General features: G+C 39.0%; 4 protein-coding genes across 4 annotated transcripts; all 4 read left to right on the top strand.

Annotated features, from left to right (window-relative positions):
* Positions 1-990: 990 nt before the first annotated feature.
* TM35_000112450 (uncharacterized protein) lies at positions 991-1,560 on the top strand (the record flags this gene model as incomplete). Its single annotated transcript, XM_029024954.1, has 1 exon — positions 991-1,560. The coding sequence occupies one exon, from the start codon at positions 991-993 to the stop codon at positions 1,558-1,560; it is 570 nt and encodes a 189-aa protein (XP_028883777.1).
* A 738-nt stretch (positions 1,561-2,298) lies between these two features.
* On the top strand, positions 2,299-3,555 carry TM35_000112440 (uncharacterized protein; the record flags this gene model as incomplete). The annotated part of the gene is made up of 1 exon (XM_029024953.1): positions 2,299-3,555. One exon carries the CDS (start codon positions 2,299-2,301, stop codon positions 3,553-3,555), a length of 1,257 nt encoding a protein of 418 aa, XP_028883776.1.
* A 573-nt stretch (positions 3,556-4,128) lies between these two features.
* On the top strand, positions 4,129-6,813 carry TM35_000112430 (oxidoreductase-like protein; the record flags this gene model as incomplete). Its single annotated transcript, XM_029024952.1, has 1 exon — positions 4,129-6,813. One exon carries the CDS (start codon positions 4,129-4,131, stop codon positions 6,811-6,813), a length of 2,685 nt encoding a protein of 894 aa, XP_028883775.1.
* A 923-nt stretch (positions 6,814-7,736) lies between these two features.
* On the top strand, positions 7,737-9,542 carry TM35_000112420 (putative surface protease GP63; the record flags this gene model as incomplete). Its single annotated transcript, XM_029024951.1, has 1 exon — positions 7,737-9,542. The coding sequence occupies one exon, from the start codon at positions 7,737-7,739 to the stop codon at positions 9,540-9,542; it is 1,806 nt and encodes a 601-aa protein (XP_028883774.1).
* Positions 9,543-10,607: the final 1,065 nt, after the last annotated feature.

Here is a 10,607-nt window from a genome sequence, read left to right as displayed (position 1 = left end):
TTAGGAAAAAGGCTTTATTATTATTATTATTATTATTATTATTATTATTACTGAGTTGTTTTTCTTACGAAAAAGGAAAGAATGATGTCTGTTTTTTTTTTTTTTTTTTGTTCTTGTTTCGTCAAATGCTTATCAGTTGTATGATGTTCTTTCTCCCTACCGGGAAATTTTCAGCTTATAATAACTATTCATCAAGGGAATATGAAGTGGTGGAGTGAGTAGTGTGGCATTGGAGTTGGTTTCTCTAATGATGATGGTGATTATTATTATTATTATTATTATTATTATTATTATTATTATTATTATTATTATTATTATTATTATATTTCTTATTTGCATTCATTCAATGCTCTTGGGGAAAAATAAAAAAGGGCACCCAAGTATCAACACGTTTCTGTACTGCAATTGTATCTCTCTGGTACATCTCTCACGGAATTCTGACAGCTGCACGTATATGCATCCATAGTTTTTTTTTCTTAATGGTAAAAGATTATAATTCTTCTTTTACTATTATTTTTATTATCAGTTGTATTATGTTGTCTCCAATGCGTGTTTTGGAGTGACCTTTTTTTTTTTTTTTCTATCTTCCTTCTTTGATTTCCAGCTTTTACTAAGAATTTGTTTTTCGCTTTGGAACTCTTTCCAATTGCCGATTTTTTTTTTCTTTGTTTTTTGTTTTCTTATCTTGTTTATCTTTGGAAATATTTTTGCGTTGCTTTTGTAGAACTGGGGTAAAGGTGGAGGTGACGTGTCTGACTGTTTTTCTCTCTCTTTTTTTCTCTCTCTCTCTCTATGTTTGCGTTAATACATACTCATCCATCCATCATCACTACTACCACTAATAAAGAGAATAGGAAGGGTTGACAAGGGGGGTCAAGGGCTAAAGCCATTCTCTCTTACCACAACACCGTCCACCTAAATATACATATACTATATATATATATAGATATAATAAATAGCGAAGCGTAGAAAAAGAGTTTACAAATAGTAATGTTGCGGCTCACTGTGTTGTTGCCGGCGCGTGCGATTATTAAGCGGAATGCGCCGCAGTTGTGGGGAGCACCAGGTGCACCCATTATTCGTATGCGTGGTCACCACGTTGTGTGGAAGTTCCAATCGTACGACCTCATTGTGGAGCATACACACAAACGCCATAACTCTGATATCCGGCTACTTCACTACCTTGGCAAACACTGTCCTCATCCACAGAAATCTCTCTGGTCTCCAGACACACCCGTTGCGCAGGACAGACATCTTTTCATGTTGACTACAGTTGATGTTGATGCATTTAAGTACTGGTTTGGTGTAAAGCGATGTCGTCTCTCTATGAAACCCTGGGCACTATTAGCAAAATCTGGACTTTTACCACCATCACTGCGGCAAAATTCAAAGATTATGCCTAAACCATTGTTTGACAAGGAACAACTTATGCGTTATTATCTTGCTAATCGAAAGGATGAGTCAATTATGGCGCGTGAAGATTACCTCAATTATGAGAATAGTATGGTGAAGACAGAGGAGGAACGGGCAGCGGAGAGACCTGTTGCACCATATCTTTAAGCTGAGGGAGGAAAATTTGATAATTGACAATAAGAAGGGTATTGTATTGAAAAAAAAAAGAAAAAGTGAAAAAAAAAAAAAAAGCGAAAGTGATGGAGCATCTCATTACTAAATCTCTATTTTTGCGTATTATGTCTGCCATCTTTTCTTTATTTTTATGATAATCTTCATTTTTCAAGATCCAATCTTATTTGTATTTCGGTTTTCTTGTATAGATGTGGTGTCACATTTCAGGTCCTTTCTCTCACCCGATTCTTTGTTTTTCTTCTTCCTTTGGAGAAGGGGCGGAAGAGAGAGAGAGGGAGAGAGATATTTGATGGTGGTTGGTGTATTTTAAGTTTCATCTGAATTTTTTAAAATTTATTTCTTTTCCTGTGTTCTCGTATATGTATACATTTTTTTTACTGTTACAGTACAGGTTACCTAATTTTTAATTTATGTTTATAGTGAGATTTTATTAATTTATCTTTTTCGGTTTTCTTTTTCTCTTTTTTCGCTATTTTTTTTTTTTTCTCCATGCATTGCTGCTTGAGGGGAATAAAGGTCTACTAGGTAATATATCGAAGATCCTGCGTGTCAGCAGTATACCAAAAACAAGAGAGTAAAAGCTCCGTGGAATTATCTCTTTGTTTTTTTGGTTGTTGTTGTTGTTGTTTTTTCTTGTTTTCTTGTGAACGACATTAAAAAAAAGAAAAAGAAAAAAAAAAACAGGTAACAGAAGAAACAACTCAGGAGAAAATGGAGTCCCCAATCAACCCTGATGTGTGGAGATTTCTTTTCCACACCACTGCTGCCGCACTCTCTGCCGCTACTCTCTTCTCGCTTTATCACGAACGGTATAATGTCGCTACCTCTCTTGACAGTCTCTTTTACAATCTGAAGAGTGCGAAAACAGACGAGGAAAGCACAGACGCTGTTGAAGCCATTCTCAGTAAACTAAAGGAAGAGGCAGCACAAAAGAAAGGCCTCGCACGTCTATCAGCACTACGACATGGAGGCGCACTGGTGCGTCTTGCCGCACTTAGAAAGGATGGATCTAATCTCCATACTGTGAGTGCAGCCATTAAAACAATTGTTCGTGTCTTTGGTGCTGATGCGGCGAGTCGTCGGCAGTTGTACATGCTTGGTGGTTACCGCACATTATTGTTAACACTCAGTGAGGCTCACCGACAGGGACTGCAGGAACTGATGGAGGATACCGCACAAACACTGCAAACACTCACAAAGGTTGATGATGCCGAGGTTGTATTGGAGTCGGATGTACCAGCAGGCGCAGAGGGAACTTACGCACTTGCCTGCATGCCAGCAACCGTAAAGATGTTGCGTGTGTTGGACCCGAACTGTTCCATTCTCTTTTTGAATGCACTCACTGGTATCTTTGCAAATGTCTGTACACTACGCGTGGGAGCCGTGGCGGTGGGCCGCGGTGTGGAGGGACGCAGTGGGATGTCGTACTTTTTACGGCTGCTCGAACACGGCAATCAAGCTGTGGTGGAACACTGCGCTCTCACTATTCGATACCTCGCACGTGCAGGACAAGGACACGAGGAAATCGCCAATGAGGAGAATCTGCAGCGTCTTGCAGAGAACTTAACAGTTAACGGTGATCCACGCGTAACGAATTCAATCCTTACCATTATATTGGTGATGTTTGACAGCAAACATGGTGTAACCTTTTTTGAGAATTTGGCAACGAAAACAGATATTATTCCAAGTTTGTTTGAAATTTGGTGTCGTTCCTCAGAAAAAATGTTGCGTGATCGCGCGGAAGTGTTGGTTCAACTTTTGGCCCGTGTACCGCAGTGTACAGAAGTCGTGCACAGATTCCTTGAACGGTACCGTTCACAAATTGCCGATCGCCGCGCGAAGGACGAAGAGGCGCGACGCAAGCAATTGCAGCAAATGCGACAGAGCCAGATGATGCAGCAGATGATGATGGAGAGTATGGGCATGGGTGGCGGCATGGATCTCTCTATGATGATGGGTGGTGAGTAGAAACAGGTGGAGGAGGCTCCATTACTAGTGATTAGTACACTGGATAGTAAGATCATTACAAAAAAAAAAAAAAAAAAAAAAAAAAAACGCTTTGCGTCACAATTAAGTATCACGAGAAGAAACAAAACAAAAACAAAAACAAAAACAAAAAAAACTGTCTGTGTGTGTGTGGGTGGGTGTGTAAGAAAGTGAGAAAGAAGGTATGTAAAAAGGGTGCAGAACTATAACTGACATCTTTTTCTTTCTTTCTTTCTTTATATATATCACACACACAGACACACACATGCACATGCACACATGCACACTTTTTCTAAGCAAAGACGTAACTCTTCCTCTGGTAAGTTGGAAAGAGGAAGAGAGAAAAGTAATAAAAAAAAAAAAAAGAAACTAAGTGGAGAAGGGAGACAAAAACCAAAATGATTGAGAAAAATCACCAAAAATTCGCTTTTGTTCTTTTTATTGTTTTTCTTCTTTTTTTTCTCTTATTTATTTTTTTTTTTTTTTTGCCTTTCCACCCACTCACAACCTTCATTAAATTCCTTAATGATTGCTTTCTAGATATATCTTGGGGTGATGCAGGGACAAGAAAACACAATGAGGCCTGCGGGTGATTCTACTGAGGCAAGAGGCCCATCCCTGAATAATACCCCAGTGGAGTTGCATGATAATACCCAAGATGGGAAAAATAATGGAGATGCAGACAAACGTCCCATGACACTTGCAGAACACGAATCCCGCTGGGGATTTACACTTGATGAGCTGCACGCAGCAACGAAGGTGGTACGTACACTCTTTCATAATCCCTCACTCTTCGTTGGAGATACGTACCTCTGTGAGAGTCGTCTGTATACGATGATTACACGCGATCGCAAGACCAAAGCTGAAAATCGTGATGTCTATAAGGCCATTATGAGCGAGGAGAAAAGTCGTCGAAAACGTTTTAAACGAATGCAGGATATTGAGGCTATTCGTCGAACAGAGATGAAGCGAGAGCGAGATGAAGCTCTTAACGCACTCATGTTGCCACCGCAGCATGAGCAAAAATTGTTAACAGATGAAGCGACAGCATCACGACTCCTTTGTAATCATACAGAAGGTTTAGAACATAATGAAGAAAAAGAAGAAGTAAAAGTTGATGATGGTTCTCTTTCTACTAGTGATCAACAAATTGCTCGATTAATTGGTGCATTTGAGAATTTAATTCGCTTAGAAGAGGCCTATGCCGTTGCTCCGGCAGAAGTGAATTGGCTTACTATTTCACAACTCGTAGCGCAAGTTTACCGCTACATTCCACATACTTTTGGTTCACAGATGCCACCTGCATTGCTATATGGTCCAATTCCTGCAGGAGTTTCACCTGAGCAGAGAAATTACTTTATAGCGACAGCAAAGGTACAAATTGCTCGTTCTTGTGCAGAATTAATTATTTTGGGAGAAAACAAAGGTGATAATGATGATTGTAATATCAATAATTCCCTTACTGGCGACGCCAAGAATGAAAATAATAATAATAATAATAATAATAATAATAATAATAATAGTGGTTCATCCATTCCTATTCCCATCACTCAAGATGTGCTAGTACTGGATTCACCAACGCTACGGAATGTTTCCTTTCTGCGGCAGTGTGGTGATTTAAAATCTGCATCACAAGACGTGATGAATGCCATTCAACACGTCACCCCAGTAGTGGATGCTCTGCGTACATTTGAGCTTGTACTTACTGAGGGTGTTATGGATGATAGATTTCTTCCTCGAAATGCTGATAATACCGAGGCTTCTATTTCGTGGTCAGCAGATGTGTCTCTGAATTTTTTTATTGCGCGAAGACTCTATTCAAAGCAACGTTATCGAGACTGGGGTGAATCCCCTGTTGTGGTACAAACCCGCCCTCCAATATCTGAAGATGAGGAACCTGACAGTTATTGTATCTTTGATGATGTACAGCTGTATACGGCAAAGAAATCCATACCACAAGATGAGGTACTTCAGTTAAATCGATGGGCAGCTTGTCACACTTGTCGTGTGCGATATAATCAGTTACATCCCTATTATTACAGTCTTTGCCATCTCTGTGGAGAGTACAATTTTAACAAACGATTAATGACACGAGATTTGCGAGGAAAAGTGGTTTTGCTCACTGGTTGTCGAATTAAAATTGGATTTGCAATGGCCCTTTCTTTACTTAGATGTGGTGCGTGTCTTGTAGGTACTACAAGGTTTGTACATGAAGCATTAGCTCGTTTTCAGCAGGAAGTCGATTATGAAGAGTGGAAAGATCGTCTACATCTCTTTTCTCTTGATCTACGGGACATGTGGGTGGTAACACAATTTTGTGCCTTTGTAACACAGAGGTTCCCAAAATTATTTGCTATCATTAACAATGCAGCACAAACTATAGCACGTACAAGAGAATACAATGCCCATGTACGACAATTAGAGGAACATCCGCCTCGGGATCTTCATTATGCTCTTTATCAAGATGAGACAGCACAAGAGTGGCATCGTTTTTTTCTTTCTCACTCCTCCGTTACAATAGGAGAACCACTTAGCATAGAATGCCATCCACATGAGCAACCGTTTAGGGATACTACAGATGGTACAGTTACCACAAACGGTGATAATAATAATAATAATAATAATAATAATAATAATAATATGTCTCTTACGGGTAATGAAGAGCAAGCACTTGTTACGACAAATTCCTCTATTAAGAGCCGTTTACGCGTATTTGACCGCTATGACACACTTGCGGAAGAAAGTGATCATCGTGAGACAAATTCATGGGTCATGCGATTGGCTGATGTTCAGGGAAGTGAGGCGGCTGAGACAATGGCTATCAATGCCCTTTCACCATTAATAATTAATAGTAAGCTAAAACGTTCTCTGTTAAATCGTGAAGGTGATACAGTGCCAAATGAGGCACGTTTCATTATAAATGTGTCTGCCATGGAGGGTCAGTTCTACCGCTTTAAACAAGTAACACATCCACATACAAACATGGCTAAAGCGGCTCTCAATATGATGACACGCACAAGTGGTGAGGACTACGCTCAGGATGGTATTTATATGAACTCTGTAGACACTGGGTGGATCACGGACGAATCACCCAAGGCAAAGAAAGAACGACGAGCAGAACAGGTATTGTTGTGTCCGCTAGACGAAGTTGATGCCGCTGCGCGTTGCTTGGATCTCATCTACACGAACAGTAAAGAGTATGGGAAGTTTTTTAAGGACTTCAAGGAGATCCCATGGTAATACGGCTGGACGAAGATGGACCTATGACTAGAAATGTACAATTACTAAGCTGAACGTGTAATAAAAAACAAGAAAATGATAATAAAAGTGGAAAAAGGAGAATACAAAAAACAAAACAAAATGATTCGTGTCTTCGACAATTATATGACTTGTATCTGATAAATAGGGTTTTTGTTTTGGAGTTTCTAGTGAGCCCGATAGTTTTCCATTATATGCATTTGTATTTTAAAAACAGGAGAGGAAAAGAAAGTATTTCTTGTACGCGTTATAACAACGGATACTACGACTTAAATGCTCTTGCACAGCCTAATTATGTAATTCTTTTTTTTTCTGTAAAGTAGTTCACACTACCGAACATACACCCCAAAAAAAGAAAAAGAATCAACGACTCATCTAAACAAACGATACAGCTAAACCAGATATGTGCAGCGATACAATTCCATACATACTATTAAACACGTATATATATATATATATGTATCGCTTACTATTATAAAGACGCACAGGAATGAAGAAAGCAGAAAACAAAATATGAAATAAATGCATGTGATTGTCATTGATAAGAATACTCAACTTCATTCATTATATTCTTAACAAACGCCATACGTAGAAACGCAACTTCCCATAAAGCGATTTTCCCACAATCTACATAACACATATCAACCAACATTTCATTGCGATAAAAACGATATAACTACTGAAGGGAAAAAAAACAATAGAGAAACATATACAACGACTACTATTTTCATACCACTTGGAGGTGTCACCATTCGCTTGCACACGCCTTGTGTGCTGGTGCTATGCTGGACTCGAATGACTGTTCTTTCTCTTCCCTCTTCTTTGTTTTCTTCTTTAGACAACCATTGTGACACGTTATAGGACTCATCCATAGCAATACATACATACATACATAGCGTTTGGACATGCTTGATACAGTGTATCGTCACCTGCATTGTGTGAACCTTGTTCAGGTTATGTTTTTTTCTTTTTTTCTTTTCTGTATTTCAGAGTTTGTTGTGGCATCAAGTGGGGTACGTATGAAATACTGCATGTTTGACGAAGTTATGAGTCGTATTGGTAATGATCCTGTTGCTGTTATACCAGAGGTTCCTCGTAAGGGGCATTCTGCTGTGCAGGTTTATACTGTTGGGGGTGATGAATTTTCACCGATTCGTATTAAGGCTTTGTTAAATAATTTAGATGAACCATCAAAATATTGCTCTAATGAAGGGGAAGTTCGTTTGGGCTTGCGTAAAGTTGAAGTTTTTTGTCGAAGTGTTAGTGTGCTGACAGAAGAGAAGAAGAAAATCATTGTGAAGCAGGTTATTCCTGCCGCAATTAATTTGCATGCTGAACGTCTATCCGTTGTTCCACTTAAGGGCCCAGTTCGAATTCCACAGAAGAATATAGGTCTCTGTCAATGGTTTATAATACCTCGGGAACACCATACTGTTGGTGTGGATGGAGGTGATTTTTTTTTGTATGTTAGTGCTATGCAGAGTGAAGTGGTTATGGCATGGGCTATGCCGTGCGCAAGACTTGAAAGTGGTCGTCCATTTCTTGGTGGTATGAATCTTGATCCTATGGGTGTTTCGTCGACGAAGATTTTTGCTCGTGTTGTTGCACATGAGATTGCACATGCCCTTGGGTTTAACCAGCATCTTTTCACTAGGCGTAATATGATTTCTAATATCTCAAATGTGCGTGGTAAGGCTAATGTACGGGTTATCTCCACTCCAAAAGTTAAGGAGTTTACTGGGAAGTATTATAATTGCCCTGAGATTCCAGGTATGGAGTTAGAAGACGAAGGTGGAAAGGGTACGTTATCTTCACACTGGGAGCGGCGCAACGCAATTGATGAGCTAATGAGTGGTTTAATTGGAAAAGGCTATTACACTGTACTAACGTTGGCAGCATTCCATGATACGGGTTTTTTTAAAGCTAATTTTAGTATGGCTGAACCAATGAAGTGGGGTAATAATTCTGGTTGTCAATTTTTAAAAGAACCTTGTATTAAAAATGAAATTTCTTCTTTCCCTGATTTGTTCTGTAATTGGAACGGAAAGAATAGTTTGCCATCCTGTACATATGATCATTTGTCACTTGGATACTGTACACTGGATAGCTTTACTGAGGATCGACCACCTGAGTACCGGTACTTCACGGACCCAAAACGTGGTGGCAGTAGCTCTTTTATGGACTTCTGCCCTCATGTTGACGAGGATCCTAAGAAAAGTTGTACTAGTGGAAATGCAATGGATATGAAGGGAAGTTATATTGGTCCAAATTCAAGGTGTGTAAAAGGAGTGGATCTAAGGTTATCTAACGTTCCACTTGGTGATGTGTGCGTGAACACTTTGTGTGAAAATGGAAAACTAAAAGTTCAATTCCAACTTGACAGTGAATGGTACTTATGTGAGGAAAATAAAATTATAAGGTCAAAAAATCCCCAATGGAGTGGGGGAATTCGCTGTCCAAAGTACAATGAAGTCTGTATTGATTTACCTGATGTAAGTGGTGTGTTACCTCCAGTTGTTTTGCCTTTTTCATACCGTTTGACTACAGAGAATAATATCACAGAATTACAGAAAGAAGAACGAACCACTACTGATGGTAAAATCAAGCTACCAGGATTTAAAACTGCCAATAATAATATGTTTGAAAGCGGTATCATTCTTTTGTCTTGTTTTTTTCCGCTTTCCTTTATTGTTTTTTTTATAGTTGCTTAATACCACATTAAACTAATGGTGCACAAAGAATAAAAAAAATTAAGATTTTTTGACCGTAGGTCTTCAAAGGGTCGAAAAACAACAGATAACGTTTTTAGGAAAAAAACATCTCCTTGGGCTCTTTTCATTTATGCTATATTCTGGAACAAACAAATAAGGGCCTCATAATTTTTTTTTCTGGTAGTGTTGGTATTAACGAAAGAAAGAGAGAGTGCACAAGAAAGAGGAAGAGAAGGACGTAGAGGGTATAAAGTCATTTATGCTTGCTTGCTGACACCAGCAAAGTACAGAACAGGATTAATATTAAACCACAAACTAACTTTTTCTTTGCTTTGATCCTTTTTTCCTTGTGGGATTTTTCGTCCAACGTGTGAGTTGGGAGGGTGCTTGTTTTATTTTTTTTTTAATTCTTTAAATTGAGTGTGTTATGCATTGCTGCGTTATCTCGTACCTCATCTCTCATTTGCTTCTCTTTGTATGGATAGGATGAAGATGGGTGGACGCATGGATCCTGCGGCATGAACTCTTGTGGGATTGCCTTATGATGATCAGTGCTTCAATGTGTAGTTATGTGTTGCTGCTTCTGATGCCGACTTCTTTTCACACCGCTCGTTATACCTGTGAAATACACCCTGTGTTTTAACCAGGGTGCTGGGGGTATATTTATCGCGTGTATTGTCTGTATGAGGGGCGATGGTAGTGTATGCTTGTGTTTGTGTGTGTGCAATAAGGAAAGCAACACCCAGCAGAAGTTGTAATGCCAGTATTTTGTATTGGAAGGAAGTGCTGCGGACGTATTATTTGATGTGGCTGATGACACGCCATTTAAACCTGACGTTTTCGTTATTTGAAATAACCTTTTTGTATTGTTATTATTATTATTATCTGCGTTGGGAGGCATTTCTTTTTTATGTTTTATTTTTTTGGTTTTTGGATTTGTTTTTTATTGCTTTATTTCTTCCTTTGATTCTGTGCTGCATCGTGTGTGTGTGTAATGGGTGCGGCTCTTTTCTGTGGTCAAATCTGTCTCTGGTGCACGGCACCGTAGCACTGAAATACATCTTT

The sequence above is a fragment of the Trypanosoma theileri genome, assembly GCF_002087225.1.
Source record: "Trypanosoma theileri isolate Edinburgh chromosome Unknown TM35_Tth_11_V1, whole genome shotgun sequence".
Taxonomy (NCBI): domain Eukaryota; phylum Euglenozoa; class Kinetoplastea; order Trypanosomatida; family Trypanosomatidae; genus Trypanosoma; species Trypanosoma theileri.
This window is presented reverse-complemented; position numbering and strand designations above follow the sequence as displayed.